The 22317-nt window shown below is 32.4% G+C and overlaps 1 protein-coding gene across 2 annotated transcripts in view; it reads right to left on the bottom strand.

The window, feature by feature from the left end:
* Positions 1-22317, bottom strand: part of LOC126739452 (glutamate receptor 1-like) — a 92435-nt gene that overhangs the window by 24381 nt on the left and 45737 nt on the right. For both annotated transcript variants that reach the window (XM_050445132.1, XM_050445133.1), the window contains exons 16-17: positions 16210-16315; positions 2584-2796 (exon numbers count right to left, since the gene is read on the bottom strand). In XM_050445132.1, the coding sequence (XP_050301089.1) occupies positions 2584-2796; positions 16210-16315 (319 nt within the window). The remainder of the gene's footprint in view (positions 1-2583; positions 2797-16209; positions 16316-22317) is intronic.

Below are 22317 nucleotides of genomic sequence, written 5' to 3'. Positions count from 1 at the left end.
TCAAAATCGCTTTGCCTATCTTTATTATATGAGCTAAAATGAACTTACCTTTTTATGTACCTAAATACAGCCCTGTATGCAATTTTAACGATAAAAAAACACAATTTTATTTTCACAGTAACTGGAACCACCAAAACCAAACGCAAACTGAATTGCAATAAAGAAGACTCAAGAAATCCCGCGTAGTAATAAATAATGCGAATAGATCCTACTAAATGCCTAAAAGCCATTTATTGAAATTCGCCCAGACTTTGCCAGCTAATTGGTTATTAAAAGTGGCCTATAAGTCCTGGAAGATGCTAGTTAGCCCTGTTTTAGCTTTTTTTAAAACCCACTAGCATTTTTTTAAGCCTTTTGTCCTACGACATAGCTTTTGATACTTACTTAAGTTATTATAGCAGCTTAAAACCATACCCTGCTAGGCGTCCATTTTGAAGAAAAAATGTAATTCTTCCATTTTTATAAGCTATTCAAATACAGGCAAAAATAATGTAATATGTAAACAATTTAGATAATATATAAAGACACTGGAGCATTTAAGTACATATTATCACTAAAGCATCTCAGAAATAAAAATATAATAATTTTTTATTTTTTTATTGGCACTGAATAATGTTTAATTTGTAAGATATCAAAGGCGCGCGTGTTTTACATAAAAATTAAATTACACCCAACTTTTTCAAGAAACTGGTGTGCGCAATGAAAATCGGTCGTCTATTCCAGTATAATATTTTTTTTTCTAAAATAAAGTCATACTTACTGAAAATATCGCCATTGCTTTTTATTTTGGCGTTGTCTTATTTTTACCCTGGCGGTATCATATTTAAAACTAAAAGGTCAGATTTTTATACTTTGGTATCTCTGAAATACCATATTTAAAACTAAATGGCAAAATTTTAATACTTCAAAATTAATATCTGATAATCTAATTAATATATGATAATTTATTTACTTTAATATCTGATACTTTAATATCTGAAATGCCAAAAGCCGGCGAACAGGCCAAACTATATAACCACCTAAAAGTCTAAAAGGACTTTGCTAAAGGGTTGTAAACAGGTACGCGTAAAAGCTTTCAGGTTCAGGTTCTACATAGGTTACTTTTAGGCATCTTCGGGTTCGATAAAGGTTATTTCTATTAGCTATATAGGTTCTGTGATATGCGATCTAGTTTCAAATTGGCCAGGGCCTATTGGCAACGACAACCTCTTTAGGGCTGGGACTTTTTTTACTACAGGAGGTTATGCCGGCTAATAAATAACGTTGTTTGTGCTTAATGGCATAATCAATAATTTTTCTTAAACAGGTTCTAGGAGTTATTTATAACCTTTTTAGAACCTAAATTGTTACTTGGGAAGTGACATGTGCGCTGGTCCAACAGAACTAACAAAACTTATACATAATGGATTTATTTGCATTTAGAAAACATGGCGATCATAGCGTGTTACTACTCAAACCATCAGGAATAGGTTAGATGAAAACAATCTTTATGTCAGACATCTCGTTATAGCTGCCGTGCTATCATGTAGATATAGCGCGAGGAGAATAGTATGGATCACATCTAAGAACTGAGAACATTTTAATTGGTAAAAGCCTAAAAGATGAATTAAGTTTATCATTCAAGAAATTGACCGGTACCAAGGCTTGGTTTGATGGTTTGGCTGAAGTTCCGATAAGGTTTCGGACTAATCTGATTTCTACTGAAGAGTTTTAATAGCAATCGAATATCGAGATCAAATTCTGAAAATCATTGTTTATCAACGCGCCATAGAATTTCGTAAAAATGTTGATATCATGAAAGACAAAGCACGTCTAACTTTTTGGAGCAGCGCAATATTTAAGTAATACCATGGCCTGTGGAATCTCCTCACTTAAATCCTATTGAGCAAATTTTCATTTAATTAACTTTTCATACCCGTGTCCGCTAGATCATTTTGATGTATGTAGAACAGTCTTTTAACATATTCCTTAACAATATGTAGTTCAATGCAATAAACATTCTTAACCAAGTCGTCAAAAAAAAGGGGGAAAAGAAATATTTTAAAATTTAAAAAATTGCGAAGAATTCTTCGGTTAAGATAATTGATACGGGATCCGATTATTTGGTGGTAAATTCGACGTGCTCAATCCTGCCGCATTAAACTATTAGTGCAAAGTGCAAACATTATTACACACCAGTGCAAATAAGTGTTAGTTATAAAGTATCAAAAAAATTAATTACTGTTTCATGTGGTCGCGAGACCAACACCCGACTGATGTTGTTGATGATGATGTTGATGTGACTGATATTGAGATGGCGATTGTGTGTTCTGGTATTGGTGTATCTGTTGGTGATTGTATTGTGTAGGCTGACGTGGCATGGTCAAATTACCATGCACGGTCATGTGACCGCCCACGTGACGTGGACAACGATTCAATTGGTTGTTTGGTGTAACTGGGTGTACTTGTTGCGGTTGGTGTAAGTTGTTTATTTGATGGTTTGAAGGTGATTTATGTGTTTTTTTTGGCTGGAACATTATGTTAATGAACAAAATGTAATATTATACCACATAATATCGTATAAAATCCTCTTTACTGGCTTACCCGTCCGTTGTCAAAATCCCGACCCACCCCCAAAGTCAATCGGGCTTTGTTTTTAAGGGCATCCCCTATAGGTATCTTGGCTCGTTTGGCTTCCAGGTGAGACTTGTAGCAAAACTCTAAGGCAGCCACACCCATGGCCAAAAACAACCCACCTATCAAAATGTAGAAGACCCCGGCGACATTACTGAGAGAAAGTTCGTTTCGCATTGAATCCTGAAATTAAAAAAATAAATTGAGGTTAGTGGCTTAAAAACTCTCAAATCTCTACTCCCTATTTTTTGATATACCTAACTCACTTTATCTTAACCTAGGATTAGTACAAATAAAACAGCTTCGCTTTGAAGGAAACTTGCTCCGAAAAAGATTTCGAACTTTTTAACTTTAGAAAACCTTTCGGGGGCCAAAAGTTTTCTTTTTAAACTAAAAGTTTCCGTGCATGGCCGTCCTTGATGGGCGCGAACTTTAAATTCTACTTAACCGTAAAAGTACGGCGATTCCCATGCAAAACATGACTTTCAAAGTCCTCCACAGTTTTAAGTTCGAAATAAATTGTCGATAACGACGTTTTGGCTTGCGGGGGGGATTTTGCTGATGGCCAGTGGTGTTTCGAATTTAACTAAGTTCTAGCGATAAATCACAAAGTTAATATCAGTGAAATTTTGTGCTATTCTTAGAGATGGTAGTTAACTATTATGAAGTATCGTAATGGAATGGTAATTTAAATCTTTAGAGAGCTACTATTTTGATATGAATGAGGCAATTGTATGAAAATCGAATGCACTGGAGTTGAAGGAAAGTAGAAAGTCGGTTATTTTTCTCAGTTTTTTGAGACTATAGTAATCAAATTTGTTTATTATATTCATTAAATATTCTTTAATTTCTGGTAGATTTAACTGTTTTAGATCTTTCCAGGAGGACGAAACATAAAATCAACTGCTTTTAAGAAACAAAATAGACAAATTAACGATAATTGATAAAAATTATCCCAAGATTCATAAGAACTCTATGATAAAAATTAATCTATTTATACATTCCGCATAATTCAGAATTTTTTGAACTGTCAAAAAGACTGAACTAGTTTCTAATAATTTTTTTTTAAATCATGAAATAATTCGTGGCAGTTTTCAATTAGGAAAGTGATAATTATAATGATAATAGTAATAATTATTTTTTGTACAAATTGACTATTTTCTTAATTTTGCTATACAATATAAATTTGCGCATAACTTTAGTGAACATGATTTCCATTTTTCTGGGGTGAGGAAATAAAATGAAATGTATTTCTTAAGAAAAATTAGGTTTAATTATCTTAATGATTATAACCGTAGCTGAATTAGCAGGATAAAAGAATTTCCTCAACTGATATTTTCAAAGAATTATATATGATTAAAAATTGACGTAAAATATATGATTTGATGAGAGCAAATAAAAGATTGGAATTTAAAGCCTTCAACTAGGCAAACTGAAGTCTTTGCAGGAAACATGAATAAGGCAAATTAACTTTCCGGAGCTCGCGCGCGGACTCTCACTCCGCAACTATTTTATTTTGTCGTTAATTTCGACAATCGACAACCCGCAGCGCTGTAATATTAAGTATCTTTTTATCCCGGGTTCTCCTACAGTCAGTAGGGTTGCCATTGCTAGGGAATTTTCCGAAATCTAGGGAAAAATTGGTTGCCTCTGGGAAAAAGGGAATTTTTTAATAATCTAGGGAATTTTTTTTTAGGTAAAATTCCGGTAAAATAGTTATATCTAGGTACGTATTTTAATATTACAGAAATTGCCCATACGCATTTTACACATACAAAATGCAATTTTGACCGAATAATTTTACACGAACGGTTTAACTGGACATTAAAATTGCAGTGTATGTGCGCCTTTAAAAAGAGCCGTCCCGGTAAGTGGTGACAGTTAACAGAGGGTTCGGGGATTCCCAAACTCTCGGGGGAATTTACCCAAGCGATCGACAGTATTATTTTCCTGATTTTGTCGGGTTTTTTATTAGAACAAATCATCAAGCATCAAGGAGTTGTGAGTTGTATAAGTAGACTTGCAGGTATGTAAACCAAAAATTGTTTGTTGCTAAAATTAATTTAAATTTTATTTTATTCTAAAGCTAAAACAGCAAATTATAATGGCTTCAATATCTCGCCAGATTTCGTCTAGCTCTAGTGATTCGGATTCAGCGTCAGAGACGCCAAGGGTAGTAAAAAAGAGAAAAAAACCTATATACAGCATTACCAAGATAAGTGGGAACAGGATGAGCGGTTTAGGAACTGACTTACAAAAAGTAAGGGTCTACTTTTGGCTATTGTAAGGCATGCAATAAAGACTTTGTATGTGGTAAGTCAGAAATAGAAAAACACTCCAAGGGAAAAAACATAAGGAAAAGGCGAAGGGCAGATGGGGCAAGTGTTATGATGGGTTCGCGTCATTCTCTATCTGTATTATTTAAAGTTGACATCCCAAACCTATTTATAATGAGGTGTATTTGTCACTCATGCATTGTGTGCAAATTATGCATGTGAGAAACTGCCCTGCTTTTTTGAAAATACCGCTAGAGATATATATTCATTTTTAAAAAATAGTTTTAAAAGACAGGCTGATTTAACGACTTTCCAGAAATATTTGGAAATTAAACCCCATAAAATCTTATACCCCAGCCAAACCAGATGGCTATCTTTTCTTGCTGTCGTAAAAAGACTTATAGAGCAATATAATACGCTGGTGTTATATTTTACTAATGCACATTTACTTGACAAAATACAAAATGCTGAACAAATTTTAAGTGACTTACGAAACCCTTCTTTTTTAATGTATTTAGAATTGTTAGATTTTAGCTTACCACTTTTCAATAGCTTAAATTTAGAGATGCAATCGGAAAATATTAAAATACCTTTTCTATACCAAAGAGTTTGTACCATTTTAAAGACAATATTAGGTTGTTATTTAAAAAGTGAATATATTAATTCAACAGATATCGAAAACATAGATTGTAAAAATTCCCGTAATTTTATGAAAATAGAAGATTTATACCTTGGGGGGATAGTCACTGCTAAAATCCAAAATAATTTACATAAAATGAAGGCTGGTGAGTTATTGAATTTTAGGAAGCACTGTTTGGCTTTTCTTATTGAAGGATGTGAGCAAATTTTAAAAAGATTTGATTTTAAAGATCAGCCTCAAAAAATAATAAAACAATTAAATTTGCTTGATCCTAAATCAGTGGTTGATAAAAAATATAATTCTATTGCTCCATTGGGAATGCTGTTTCCTAATTTAGTCAAACAAGACACAATAAATTACTTAGATTGAGAGTGGCGTGAGCTACAAAATGTAGAATTGCATACACTTGAGAATGAAAGTTTGGTAGATTTTTGGATAGCAGTTAGCAAATTTAAAGGCGGAGATAATAATCCCATATTTCCCAATTTATGCAATTTTATGTTCAGTCTACTTTGTTTGCCGCATTCTAGCGCTACAGTAAAACGGATTTTTTCGGAAATTAATTTAAATAAATCAAAAATACGTAACCGCCTATCAACAAAAACATTAACGGACATGCATTATGCATTCTAAAAATTTAACAAAAAATACTTCTTGTTTAGAATTTGTAATTCCGAAAGAAATGGTCGCAGTGCTGATGACCAAATTTATAACGATTAAAGAAATAAAAAATTAAACATTATTTTTGTGTAATTAAATAATAATTAATTAATTTTTTTAAGTATATATTTTTTTTTGCTGAGAAGACATTTTATTTTTAATTGAAAAACACATTTAAATATTAGCTTAAGTATTAGTTTATTAGTTTTTAAGTTGTATTATATGTATTAGCAGTTTTTATTCTTACATCTGTATTTTAAAATAGGTATATACCTAATTAAAGGATTAGTAAAAAACAATTGTTTTAATTTGTCAATGTATAGCCAATTATATATCTAGGGAAAATCTAGGGAATTTTTTCAGATTCTTCTAGAAATAAAAATTTTGGACCTGGCAACACTAACAGTCAGTGCTCATTTGTGCGTTGGTGTGTGCGTTTATTGCCAAATTATAGCCACTGCGCGCGAGTGTGCAATGGTGAGTGTTAGCTTTTATTATTAAAATTTAAGATAGATTATTATTACACTTTTATAGATGGCGTGCTCCTGGAGTCGAGAGAAGGCTCGTTTGCAAAAGCTTATGCAAGAATGTTTGGAAGAAGATAATAAGGAGCCAAAGAGTAATTTTGAGGACCAAGAAGATGATGGAGAAGAAGACAATTTAAAAAGGCAAGATTTGGATAGTGATACTGAACAAGAAACTTCGGAGACGGAAGCCACTGATGAAGTCGCTAGGGGAAATTATCCTGTGTTTATTGGCAAAGATGGAACTGAGTGGGCCAAACATATCATGAAAAGAAATGTGAAAACCAGGGTGGAGAACTTGATAATAAAGCATCTTCCAGGGGTAAAAAGACCTGCGAAAGACCTATAAAGAGAAATCGACATTTGGAAGCTTTTTTTTACAGACGAAGTACTGAATTCGAGAGTCGAAAATACAAACAGACATATTGCCATGAGTAGAGGCAATTACCAACGTGAAAGAGATGCAAAAGACACGGACATATTAGAAATACAAGCACTGATTGGATTGCTTTATTTATCTGGGATATTGAACTCTAATCGACTTAATATTGAGGAAATATGGACACAGAATGGTACTGGCGTGGAGCTTTTTCGACTAACGATGTCCCAATGTCGATTTCGATTTCTGCTAGATCATTTACGTTTTGATGATTTGGCAACTAGAAACGAACGAAAACAGACTGACAAGCTAGCCGCCATCCGGACAGTGTTTGATACAGTTGTTGGTAACTCTGATTCAGCCTATACACCTTTTGAATGGCTAACAATAGCTAGAAGCATTTCGGGGGCGTTGCAACTTTAGGCACTATATTCCTAGCAAACCCAATAAATATGGGCTAAAAATATTCGCTATGGTAGACGCCAAGACTTTCTACACCTGCAACATGGAGGTTTACGTAGGAAAGCAGCCTGAGAGTCCATTCCAAGCTAGTAATTCTCCCACTGCAGTGGTGCAGAGATTGTGCCAATCAATAAAAGAAACCTGTCGTAATATTATAGTTGACAACTGGTTTACCAGTATGGAGCTACTCAATTCCCTTCAGTCCGATTTCAAGCTAACTTTATTAGGGACAGTTAGAAAAAACAAGAGGGAATTGCCACCTGAATTTTTGAATCCTTTGGGTCGTCCACTTTTATCGTCATTATTGAGTTAAGATTATAATAATAATGATAATGTTCGTCTTTCGTCATAATTGACTTGATCATCATGGTTGTAATATTAATTCGAGAATAATCAAAATAAAAATAAATAAAAGTTTATTATTTTGCTGCCTTATTTCTATCAATAATAAAGAACTAGCTTTAATCCCCTCTTTCCATAAAGTTCAAGCATATCATGTCAGATACTTTAACCTAAATTTAGCGTTGGCACGGGGTAATTACATGGCGGCCACGAAGTTAGCAAATGAGCGTTAAATAGTAAATTAGAGCAGCCGTATGTGAAAATTGGGTGCATGTGGAATAAATTAATGGGAAAAATGATAGATCACGGGAAACCTGGCAGGAGGCGTAAACGATGCCTGGCTCGATCGGGCCTTACTTGATACGAACGATACGTACGGAATATTAAGTGCACGGATTTATTATGGCTCCTTATGCGGCAGTGGAGTATCACTATCTTGATATTTTTCCGTTTTTTGTAAAATTGGAAATGTTTCTTTAAATCTTTTATACCAATTTCATTTAAATTCATAGGACGGGTCTACTTTTAATCATAATCTTTTTGATTAAAAGTAGTGGTCAGTTAAAACTGTGGGGTGCATTAAAGAGTGCAGTTTATGCCAACAATCCCCAAACAATTAATCAGTTGAAACAGAATATTCGTGCCGCAATTGCCCAAATTGACCAGGAAACAGTGGACAAAGTGCTTGAAAATTGGTGTCCCAGGATGACCTAATGCCGAGCCAACCGTGGCCAACATTTGAATGAAATAATTTTCCATAGTTAATCGGAAGAAACACTGTATCAAATAAAGCGAAATTCGTTGAAAAAAATCAACTTTTGTCTATTTAATAATCTAATCAAGTTAAGAAGTTCGACAAAAACTCGTAAATGCAGCAAAAAAATAACCCAATATAATAATTCCACGAGCAACAAATTCCTACCGGTCGTAAAAAGTAAAATATTTATTTGGTTTTTGTTAATAAATAAATAATTTAAACGTAAAAATCCATGTAAGCCTATGGTTATAAAATTCGGTATTCGGGGATAATTTTGCATTCTAAACAACTTTTTCTCTTAAACTTTTTTTATATCTTGCCTAGAAATACTACTTTAGCTACTCATAAAATTTAAAAAAAGCTCCTATTAAGGCATTCCTTATTTAAAAAAAAATAAAAATGTGCTAAATTTTATTTTTTAACCAAGCAGGGCTGAATGCCAAACGGTCAAATTTTAACTACAATTTTTTTTGTCATTTTTACGTATAATTTCGCTCATCCTGGGACACATTGTATACCCGCTCGAGAAACCGCATGCGAAAAAGTTCGCATACGATGCGGTGGAAAAAACAAATATCGATTTTTCGTGCGAAATCCTCTAATTTCGGATATGAATCAAATTCGAATGGTTTCAAAAATACGGCCCCAGAACCTTCAGAGGTGCTTCCTAAAAGCTATATTTTTTATCACTTCGCCAAATAAAAAAAATGTCTGTTTAAAACTCAACAAACAATAATTACCATCAGCTGCGTTCCTTGTATAATATACAGTATTCAACCCAGCCGTGCATGACATTATCGAATATGTCGCCCTTCAAAACTATCGCAGCCCAACAACACACGCTTATGGCACGGGTTCATCCCTAATCCACGAGAGTATTTTGGGGAGTCATACATTTTAACAACCGCGGAACAAACGTATCAGTCCGCCGCTACCGGACTGCCAAAGCCGGTGCCCTTATCTCTTCCTGAATTGGTGCCAAAAATGCCCGTCGACGTCGAGTCCCCGGGACTCCACCCGAATTTCGTGATTTTATAAACATGACAACATAAATTTATCGAGTGCCACTGAAAAACCGTTATATTCTATAAAAATGGGCGCTAGTGGTCACTACTGATTAAACTAGAATTCATTATTTTAGTTTTGTTTATTTAGAGATAATATTTCCTAATAAATCTCAAGATTATTATAGACCAATATTTGTGTGCAACCCCTTTAAATTGAGGACCTTGCAGCAAAAGGGGAGCAGCTCCATTTTTGGCTAATTTTTATTTTACACATGCTTAAATATAAGAAAAAAAGACCGATTGGTGCAAAAAGGAGGCACCAATGGGAGCTGCCCCTATTTTCGTTTGAAGCGAGAAAGGTGCAGCTCCGAAGTTGCCTCCTTTTTGAACCAATCATTAGGAATTTTCCATTGTAAACAAAGACGATATTTTTGTTGTGTTTTTTTTTGCGTCAGTATTGGTATAGTGCGCGGCAGAATAGTAGTGTTTTGCTGTTTCGATTAATTTCGATCTTTTTTAGTAGTATCACTTTTTTATCACAGTATCGCTGGTTAGTTTTTAGTGCAAAAATTAGTGATTTAGAGTCTTGTATTGATGATAATGTTAGCCTTTTTGGCGACAGTTCAGACTTGTATGAACCAACCGATTCAGAGAGTTTAAGTGAATCAGATCACAACGCTCCAGGTCCATTCACCAAAACCAACACATCTAAAAAATCAGTCTAAACCAAACAATCCTTTGCCAATGAGAAGTAGTGATGCTGAAGAACAAGTAACACAACCCTTAAAAAAGACAAGAAAAAGCGTTAATACAGCCTATTGGAAGCGTAATGTTATAAAGAGTTCCATTAAGTTATGTTCAAAAAATAGATGTCCACATTAAAAGCTTTCCGCGACGCGAGTCACATTACAGCAGGCAGAAAAGTGCTCAATTTTATTTGTCTCCAGATTTGACCATAAGAAGAATGTACGGTGACCAGTCAATTTTGTCTGTGTCTCTTAATCAGGAAAACCAGCAACTATCAAAACCGTTAAACATCAAAGATCGTTTAAAAACTGCGAACAAGAATAGCTCCGACATAAATCTACTACCTGACTCATTGATCACTGATATTGAGATTATTGTAGACCAAATGTGCCCTAAGGTTCAGATTATCCAGAATAAAAAATATGCGGATAAAAAATGGATAACGTCTGACATTAAACAAATGATGCGAGAAAGAGATACTTTATATAAAAGGGCCGTTTTAGATAGAGATGAGGGAGCCTGGAAAGAGTATAAACCTAAAGAAATAATATTGTAAACAAAATTAGAGTAGAGAAGGAAAAATTTTATGCAGAATGCATAGACGAAAACAAAAACAATCCTAAAGAATTATGGAAAAATCTTAAAGCTCTACTACCAGGTAAAAAGCATATTTTGACCAAACAAATCAATTTCAACTGGAAATTAGTCAGCGATGAAGCATTGCACAAGAATTTAATAAATATTTTATAGAAAGTGTACACATTATTGTCACCAACATCCCACAGTCATCAAAAGTAATAAATAATGGTACCAGAGCCCCTGAACCTAGTAAACTATTTTCCAAGTTTGGTCAAGTATCACTGAAAAAAATTAAAGAAATTCTTAAAAAATTAAAAAAATGTCGGAAGTGGAGAAAATGGCATATCTAAGCAAGTCTTGTGTGATGTATCTTATGCTGTCGGTGATGTTATTAACACTTCTTTAAAATATGGAGTCTTCCCGGAATCATGAAAACTGTCTACTGTTGTTGCTGTTCCCAAAGTACTAAATACCATCAACCATAATGAGTTCCGACCAATTAATACGATACCTGTTTATAAAAAGCTCCTTGAGGTATGTGTAACGAAACCTCGATAATTATGAAAATCAGTCTGGTCTTCGTGAGTGTCACTCGTGTGAGTCTGTTGTCGTTAATATATGTGATAATTTTTTCAAAGCCATTGATAATGGCTTTGAAAATCGTTTCATGGGTAGTAGTAGTTTTCAAGGCATCATGCGGTATGCCAGTTATTCCGGTTTGATGGAGTATTATGGAGTATTATTATGAGTATTATGGTATGCCCGATCTTCTCACAATTACTCTAGCCCAAAAATTAAAAATACAATTTTGCAAATGGTACAATTAGTGCGTTTTTTATACACCATTTAGGATATAGTTAAGTACATTATCAGGTATTAGGAATAACAAAAATAATTAACCTTATGTTATTTGGATTTTAGTAAGGCATACGATATTCTAAATATCTAATGATGTTTATAAAAAGCTCCTTGAGGTATGTGTAAAAGAGCAACTCCTAAATGACTGTAACGAAACCTCGATAATTATTAAAAATCAGTCTGGTCTTCGTGAGTGTCACTCGTGTGAGTCTGTTGTCGTTAATATATGTGATAATTTTTTCAAAGCCATTGATAAAAATAAATATATATTATAGCGGTATTCTTAGATTTTAAACGAGCATTCGAAACGATAGACAGAGAAATTCTGCTATATAAATTAAACCAATTGGGAATTAGAGGTGATGTCTTGAACTGGTTTGAATCTTATTTGCGTAATAGAGTCCAACGTGTAAAGTATGGGAATAGTCTCTCTCAGGTTCTTAATGTTGTATTTGGTGTTCCCAGGGAACAGTTTTGGGTCCATTATTGTTCTTATTATGTACAAATGATATAATAAAAGTTGTACAAAAATGTAAAACAGTATTTCAGAAAAGAACTCAAGAAAATTCCTACTCCTCGATCTGGAGATGCTGGAAATATCAGGGATGAATCATCTTGGCCCTATCGAGACAGACGGAGAGCAATCTAACCAAAGATTATGTTGCAGAAACTTAAGACGAAAGAAAAGACGCAGAATTATATTGAACCCTCCTGCAACAAGCAGTCAGAGATATTCTAAACGTAAGAACCAGGTAGATGCCCTTGTAGATATCGATTAACAGAAATTAACTTACTTGAAGATTGAGACAAATCAAGAATCCGTTAAAGAAACTGAAGATGATCACTTATCATTTTTTAAAAGCCTTTTGCCTTATGTGAACATTATGCAGTATTATACTTTTCCATATCCAAGCCGCTAGTTACAAGGTCTGAACTATAAAAATCAAACTAATCCTGACCTATCATTGGTACAATGATCTTCAATATCCCACTTCCGAATTCGATATTAAATAGAATAGTAAAAAACAGGCAAAGTGAATTATTGTTAAGTTTACAGTGACCTTTTTTACTTTCAGGTTTACAGTATATTATTTCAACAGAATACAATCTTTATTTTTATTTGCATTTTATTTTAGTAAAAAGTCTGACTTACCTTCAACATTAACAACAACTTTCTCTTCTGTGCCAATAGGTTGACGCACAAAATTCGTGCATGTCGACTTAATATGATGTGAAATTGTCTCTAGAATATAGTTAAAAGTAGTAATATCCATTCTAAGATATTCAAAAAAGCATCTAGGATGTTTTTTTAGTTCTGGAAATAGAGTATAGTACCGTCTTAACTGGTTTCTTCTACTGGCAATTGGATGGCCACTATATTCCCTGTTATAGCCCATAACAAGTAGAATACGCAAAGCTACACCACCAAAAATAATCTCACCCTCACTCATGAGTTCAGATAGCTCATATTGTTTACTGATTAAATGTTTGAATTCAAAATTAGATCGGCTTCTTCAAACGCTCTCCTATGTACACTTGAAGCAAGCGTTAACGCGTGAATCGCCTCTTGACGCGTAGCTCGAGACTTCACTATGTTTTTACCCCAAGGTGATTTTAAAAGATTCATTTGCGATATGCCAGTGGAGATTAAAGGTGATCTTTGACAAGGAATTTTCCAACATAGCCAGAAAATGAAAAATATCTTCCAATTGCTGTGGAGAGTGCATCAGGATTAGCTTGTCGAGGTCGAGAATTAACAGTCAATATAGTACTCATTTTCAGTAATTTTTGTAGTTAGTATTTTCTTTTATTAGTTTTGTTGCTATCCTCATTTGTTATTGTTAAAAATCATCGCAACACAACTCAAATATTATCCAAAGCGAGTTGATATTTTTCATTTCGAAAACTATTAACTTTAGAAACAGAGTCTTGTTTTTCATACTCGAAAATCTTCCGATGCCAAAACTTAGGCTCAAATCTGAAATACTTTTTAAGCAATAAGGAAACAGAAAATAACTGAGTAACTTTGATACCCTGTATCTCGCAAACTATTAACTTTTGGACTAAGATATGTCTGAGTCAGTTCACATATGTTAATCTGTAATATCTCCAGTCTTAAGATTTCTCAACCTTTCTCTCCTGTATATATATAAAAATCTTTTTTTTTCCACTTTAACCTAAAAATAATTTACTAAATATGCCGAAATGTCTATTTTCATTTTCAACCATTTTTTATTAACAAACCTCTCTTTTAAAAATTTTACTCCTCTTTTATCTACTTTTATTCAATAATACAAGCCTTGATCCATGATTCATATTTCCAAAAAAAAAAACACAGGACTGACTCAGTTAGAACAAACCGAAACGGAAGGAACCTAATATAAAATACATTGAAATCCGGCAATATGCGACTATTTATCTTCAGAAACGTAAACAAAATAACAGTAAACTGAACTGCTATTTTGGGAATAGGACGGCGGGCGATTGCACCTTAAACTCAACAATAAATCCGGCGTTTTCGGCGTGTAGGAAAAAGGAAAAACCGGTAGCGGAAAATTGGACTAGGATCGCTTTAAAATATATCGCGGGGACGACTTATCGGGAGAGACCGACGTTGAATTCTTGCCAAAAAATGGTCGCGAGATGCAGGACGTGGCGTTTAATTCGCGGTGTCGTAATAGGACATTGTAGTTTTCTCTTCGGAGTAAGGGTTTTTCTTTTTCTTCGGCTTTGCTTTTTGGCACAAGCAAAGCGTATATAGAGTTAATGGACTGATTGCCTCGACTGCATCGCCTGCGATAAAAATTTTCTTTAAATTAGATTCTGGAAATGGAATCTAATTTAAAGTATCTGAAAGAAAAAAAATTGGCGACATTACAGGAGACAAAATCTTCTGTCTGTGTGTAATTTTCAAAAACACATTATTTCAGATGATTGCAAATCTCTAAAATATTTTTTGAAAATATTGTTTTTTTTTTCTAATTAATCGACAGAATGTTCATAACTCAAAAAATTAAACAGCTATAACTTTGAAAATCTGTACACGTATTCCTTGGATGATTTAATTGGACACCTATTTCAGCGTTTTTCCAAATTCGTACAAGATTTTGAAAAATAAAATATTTTTTGAAAATATTATTTTTTTTTTCTAACTATTCGACAGAATGTTCATAACTCAAAAAATTAACCAGATACCACTTTGAAAATTTAAACGAACTCTGTTCATTTCAACTTCATATATTTTAACTCGAAAAAATCATCCATTTTCCCAAAGATGCTGGGCATATGTTTTTATAAAAGGCAAAAACACAAAAGCTACAGCATCATCAAATTTTGTGTTTTTGCCATTAATATACTTTTATAACTCGATGTAGCCACCCTATATAACTTTATACTCTTTAAAACCATATTCAAACTTTAACATATTTCCAAATAATAAAATATTTAACATGAAAGCTACTAAGCCATTTCCAAAATACACCCATCGAACAACAATAAAACCAAAAACTGTGTAAAGCTATAATATCCCAACATCCTCCTCCCATTTTCACATCGTTCAGCGACAATTTCAGTAAGAAATATACGACAAAAGAAAACTAGCGACGGACGAAGTTTTACCGGAAATATTATTTACACCATCCTTAAAGTCGCGTATACGTTTCCCGTAGGTTTTAAAAATTGGTTACTATATACCGCGAAGTTTGCGGATACTTTCCGGGTATCTTTCTCATAAAATACAGCGCCATTTTTAAGATTTAGGAACAGATTGCGATCGCAGTTGGTATAATGTAAGAAAACGCGAACGGGGCAAAGTTTTCTTGAGCAAAATTTAAAACGTTTAGTTGCTTTATTATTTTTACCCATGGGGGGACTGTCTAGTTTTATATTACATTGGGCAACTGTAAATACTTTCTAACTTATGATATTAGTTAATGTTAGCTGGGAATTGAGTTAATTTTGATTAAATATAAAGAAAATTAAAAATCATGGAACTAAACTTATTTTCAAAACACATATTAATCAACTATCAATCTCCAGTTTTGGTACCAAATAATAATTTATTTTACTTTAGAGCCAAAAACATACGTGATGCGACATCTATTTTATTTCTATTAACACATTAGGTTGAAAACAAAGCCAAAATTATCAACATTTTAGGAAATATTTATTATTGCAGAATTAATTAATTGCTTAATTTAATTGCTCAACTGAAAGTAGTTCCAAATAATATCTTAGTTTATTATATTTTTTTGGCAAAATTCATCTATAATATTGTTTATTTAGTGTTTGCTTAACATCTCTTAAATATTGCACTTTTAAATCTTATTAAAAAATATTTAATTTTTTTTAATTTGAAAGACTTACCTGTTTATCTTTAAGACACTCAGTTCTGTCGTACCACCATTTGTTCTTAAGCTTCGTTAATGTTCCGTCTTCTTTTAGACTCAGTACAGCCAAATTGACAGCATCTCTAAAAAATAATGCTTAAAATAATGATTACATTTAGTACTTAGGGTCCATTTAGTACTACCTTCCTCTATTGTGGCTGTATCTTCGAAATTAACTTTGTTTGATGTCAGGGAGTGAAAAAAGCTACATGTTTAAATTATTTTGACATATACAGGGTGTTCACAAAAGCAGAGGCAGAGGAATATAATTTTTTTTTATTAGAACATAATAATAATATTAATAATAATAATAATAAATCGTCTTTTATTAGATACCACAAAATACATCAGTAAGTAGTATAAAACATTAGTTTAATAATTTAATGGTATAGGTGCAAGCAGTGGCGAAGTCTAGCTGCAGTAGCTATTCATACTTAACCACTGAAGCACTATAGATGGCTTATTTACTAATACACTATTAACAAAAGAAAATTAAGATTTACAGTAAAAAGAGATAAAACAAAAATACATTGTGTTTGGCAAGCATAATTAAAGTAATGACCTAAAAGTACCTAAAATAATTAGAAAAAAAAAACTAATAATGTCTAAATATTACAAGTTTTAGACAAAAGATAATATTATCATTTTTAAACAATAATAATAATCATTGTAACACATAAAAAATTTAACAGAATAATAATTTAATAACTGATGCAATCACCTTTCATAATTCCTGGTTTATAATAAAAACTTTAAACGCTTTTTTAAACTTGGTATATATTAAAGATCTTAACCTGTCAGGAATCCTATTATATAATTTAATACTGTTATATACAAAGCTTCTTTTAAATAAGGCCGTCCGATGACGAGAAATAGTAAATGAACTTGAAATACGTAGGACTCGTGAATGTATGAAAGTCCTTAAAACAAATTTATCTTTTAATGAATAAAAAGCATTGGGGCATGTCATTAATTTGTGAAGAAAGTTACCCACATCGAAGAGCTCTACGATCTTCCATCCTAAACAATCCCAACTCCTCAATTTTAGCACTAATACGATCATACTTTCTTAAGCCAAATATAAGTCTAGCGCAAGTGAACTTTCTGGATTCTATACTTTGTGTTGATATCCAAGCATGGTAATTAAAATTTGACAACACTAGTGATTCACATAGATTCTTTCGAAGTTGTTGGCTTAAGATATGTCTGCTGGAATATAAAAGTTTTAACGAAAGGTAGGCCTTTTGTGTAATCGTAGAAACATGCATTTTAAATCTTATATCAGTGTCCACCCACATACCCAAATTCCTTGCAGTTTTAACAACAGGAATTACTACACCATTAATATTTACATCTTAATGCTCTCAAAAAAAATTAATTCGCGTTTTAGGGCCAAATATTAGTAATAAAGATTTTGAGGCATTTAATTTTCAATTATATTGTGCTGAGAGTTTACTTACAATTTTTAGATCTTCATTAATTAATGTATTTGTGCTGATGTTTTATTTGCCAATAAAACATCAGCAGAATTAAAATTAAAATAAAGTTGTGTATCGTCAGCATAGGCTTGGCTTTACAATGTTTTATTGACTGCAAAATACTAGAAGTATATACCAAAAACAGTAAAGGACCCAACACGCTACCCTGAGGAACACCAGATAAAATGGAGAAAGAATCAGACACCCTATCATTGCACGAGACACACTGAAACCTGTCTTTTAAGTAGGAAGATATTAAATTAATCAGCGAATAATGAAAGCCGTAATATTTTAATTTAGCTATTAATAATTTATGATCAATGGTGTCAAACGCTTTTGAAAAGTCTAAAAGACCTCAAATTACGTTATCACCTTTATCATAGGCCTCAACTATATCACTGATTACTGTAGCTAAGGCAGTCGCCGTTGAATAGTTTTTTTCTAAACCCACACTGATAGTTTAGAATTATATTTTTTTCACATACATATTGGTATATTTGTTTATAAACAAATTTTTCAAAAACTTTTGAAAACGTATTATATTAAATTATCTAATTCTGCGTGAAAACTTAAGCAATTTGATGTATTACATGTTTACATTAATCAAGTAGTTTTTGAGTTTTTGAGAGACAGACTTTTTTCAACTTGAAGATGCAAATCCATAACAATTCGTTAATAAAATAGGATAAAATGATTTTAGTCTTCTTAACCAAACTTTTTAAAATCAATCTCATGGCATACATTTTCCGCTACGTTAATTGTAAATGTAAAAATCATTTTATTGTATGACAACTAGTTATGGTTCTGTAGCCTCTTTAAATTAAAAAAAAACAAATTTTAACTTTCTCTAATTCAAAAACTTCTTGACATAATTCTAAAAATCAAATAATATAATATAAGGCATGGAATAAAAAAAAATATATAAATTTATACTGCCACGCCTTTTGTGAACACCAGAAAACAGTTTTAAAATGTAGTCCTAATTTTTTATCCTCTGTAGACAAAAAAAAATGTTTGCCTCAAAAATACAGCCATAATGGAGAAAGGAAGTACTAAATGGACATTTTTGTTTACATATGTTCTCAATAAAAGTGATTGATATGATTTTACTAATAACTATATATAGGGTACCGCAAATATATCACAATATTTTACCAGCCGCATCTTTGTCTAAAAATAAGACAAAACAGCAATCTTGAAAAGTTACTCGTTTTTATGTTATAGGGTGTTTCATAATTCCTATTGAAGATGGTCTTTTGTTAATATTTTCGAAACGCCTGGTCGTTATTTTTTAAAATTTTTGTCGTATACTACTGTTATTGTGACTAACCGATTTTATAACATTTTATGCTAAAATGTATACAAAGTCGTTTAAAATTAGTGGTCAGCAAAGATACAAATGTCAATAACTTTTTTTCTAGTTACTTTTTAATTATTTGGATAGTAAAATTAAAAAGAACCAACATTTTTACATAAAAAAGATATTCTTGTCTTATTTCGTTAGAAGCCTCTGGTCTCAAGAACTTTTTTGTTTTTTTGTTTGTTTTGTTTGGTATTTTCAGTTTATTTTTTCTTACCTAATAAGTTTTGTTAATTGTTTTAATTTTTCTCAATTATTTACACATTATTTACATTTTGCAATAAAATTTTAAGCAAACAAAGCAGTTTTTGTTCTTAAAATTAGGTATTTGAAATAGTCTATATCATGTTTATACTTGATGATTTTTGCAAAACATGTTTGTCTGATTATTTCAAAAACGGGCGTTTCTATTGAAATAGGACAAGAGCACCTTTTTTATGTAAAAATGTTGGTTCTTTTTAATTTCACTATCCAAATAATTAAAAAGTAACCAGAAAAAAAGTTATAACCAGGAAAAAAGTTATGTAATTTTTATCTTTGCTAACCACTAATTTTAATCGACCCTCTATACATTTTAACATGAAATGTTATAAAATCAGTTTGTAACAATAACAGTAGTATACGATAAAAATTTTGAAAAATAACGACCAGGCGTTTTAAAAATATTTACAAAAAACCATCTTCAATAGGAATTGTGAAATACCCTGTAACATAAAAACGATTCACTTTTCAAGATGTTATGACAAAAATAATAGTCCGGCAAGACTAACCGGTTTTCAGGGACTATTTCTAGGGAATTGAGTTTGTTCGACAATCTTGATTTAAAAGTTTTAAACAACAAGAACAACTCCCTAGATCTGATAGGTTCCAGAAACCCTGTTAAATTTAAATGATAAAAAAAAGAACAGGTCGGCTTCGTGGGTTCTCTGTATGCATGTTTCAATTCCGCCGTCGAGCTCGGCACCATAGTAAAAATAAGGCGTTCTGACTGGTTGCCTGAGCGAGTGTCGAGATCGTGGTCGGAACTAATTGTAAAGTGCTGAGATGGTGGTTAGAATTAACATACCTATCAACAGTGCACTTTGTGTTTTGTGCAGTGTGTTTTTAATGTTAAGTTAGTTATAATAAACAATTATTATTATGGAAAAGTTCCTACCTACCTCGTTTCGTAACTTATGCGTTGATGATGATAAGTGTATTCGAAGTGATATAAAAAATGAACAGGACTTGTGCAAATGGGTAGAAGAGTATAGTTTCTTGAGTAAAACAAACTGGAATGTTCAAAAGTGCATTAAGTCAGATAGATTTGTTATTAGGTAGGTAAGGCAAAATTATACATACCTAGGTATTTAGTTTTTCGATGCTTACCTGGTAATTTCTTTATTAAAAAAAACTAACGATTTTAAATATACATGGTATTTTTTTTAGAATGGTTTATCTGTGCCATCATACAAATTATAAGAGAGTATGCATATTAAAGTTATTAATTTATTAAAGAAATGCATATTAAAATTAAGTTAACAACCAAAGATACTATGAAAAAAGACACTCATGTTAGGGGAGGTAAATTTTATTCAAATATTTCAAAGTCAATTGACACGATATACTAGTTGGTCCTCTATTTAAAAATGTCCCTGCGATAGTAATGAACAATGGCATGACCATATAGAGGAAAATCAACAGCAAAATGCAACATATATACTTTTTCAGGTAACCTTCATTATCATACAATTTTTTTTTTATTTTTAAGGATGGATTGCCAGGTCTAATATAATTTAAGCACGCACATAACCACTATGACACTTCGGAATCGTATTCGTATTTAAGACCAGTAAAAAACGTGAAAAAAATATTTGAAACAGACGATGGTCTTGGAGTAAAAGAAGCAATTAGCTTGCATGAGTCGAAATTAGAGTTAGAAGAAGGTGAAAATTCAATATCTATTGCTTGTTCCTCATTGAATCCCCCAAAACACACAGTTTATAATTGGTACAATCAGTGGAGAGGACCCGGGATAATTGAAGTAAGTGGTAGTTTTAGTCGTTGATTAATTAAATTAATATTAATTTAAATTTCAGATTCTTCGTAAAAAGAGAAATATTATAACGAGCAAGGTATAATAGTGGAAATTCAGGAAGATAATATATATTTCCAATTATTGGAAAAGACGGGAAGATTGGTCGCTTGCATTCAGAAATTTTTTGCAGCATGGTCATCACACTAACAATTTTAGTGAAGTCAATGTTAGACTTTTCAAAGACATTGTGTTGTTAAGAAACAAAGCTTATAATGCAGTTTCCTTGGTTGAATTTGTTTGCACAGGTATGGAGAAATATTACAAAAGAAGGCTTCGTGATTATTCCAACAATCGACAAGTAGAAACAGCTCTTCTTTTGCGACATCAATTACTTAAATGCTCCTATTTAAAAAAAGAAGACATAGTTAAGTTGAATGCAAATTCCTACAAAGTACCAAGCAAAAGTAACCCAGAAATCATGTACGATGTTCAGGGGATTTTGCTCTTGCGACATGGAAAAATTCGAACACCAAGCAGGAGTTTATGAACATTTTCAAGAAAATTTTCCTAATTCACCGGCTTTAACTGTCAGTCAAAACATATAATGGCCAAACTTGCCTTTGGCGAAGAAAATGTTATGTCAGTCTCATTCTATGAGCCATTAAGAGCTCCAGAAATTGCAACAACATCTACTTCCAAATCTCAACCATCTCAAATTACATCCCCTAATAAAAGAAGCATAGATATTGATCCACCGAATTTAAGTACAATGGCAAACAAGTTAGAAGAAGATAATAAGGATGCTTCAAAAAAATTTACAAAATTTTTAAACTTACTACAGGCTCACAATAATACATATGGCAGTTGCCCAAAAATAATAAATGTTTGCAAGCAACGCTTAAAAAAATATTTCGACTCGTTCTGCTTGGGATTCTTTCTTAGCTACTGCTGGTAGTTATCTTCCTAAAAAACATTCAACTAGAGCCGCAATTAGAGTACAACCTACAACAATAAGTCGAAAGATGACTTCTATCCAAGGAACAAAACGTTTCGCAGGTGGCCGTCCTTCAAAAGGTTCATCACTGAAAAGAAAAAAACTCAAAAGACTTCGAAATGTGCAGCTTAATGTTGAAAATAATGTGCCAAATACAACAGGACACTAACTTGTATTTATTTTTGATTTTTATTGATTTTTACATTTCAGCTTTTGTTTTCAAAATGGCAATTTTT

Source organism: Anthonomus grandis, chromosome 8, assembly GCF_022605725.1.
Source record: "Anthonomus grandis grandis chromosome 8, icAntGran1.3, whole genome shotgun sequence".
Classification (NCBI taxonomy): Eukaryota; Metazoa; Arthropoda; class Insecta; order Coleoptera; family Curculionidae; genus Anthonomus; species Anthonomus grandis.
This window is presented reverse-complemented; position numbering and strand designations above follow the sequence as displayed.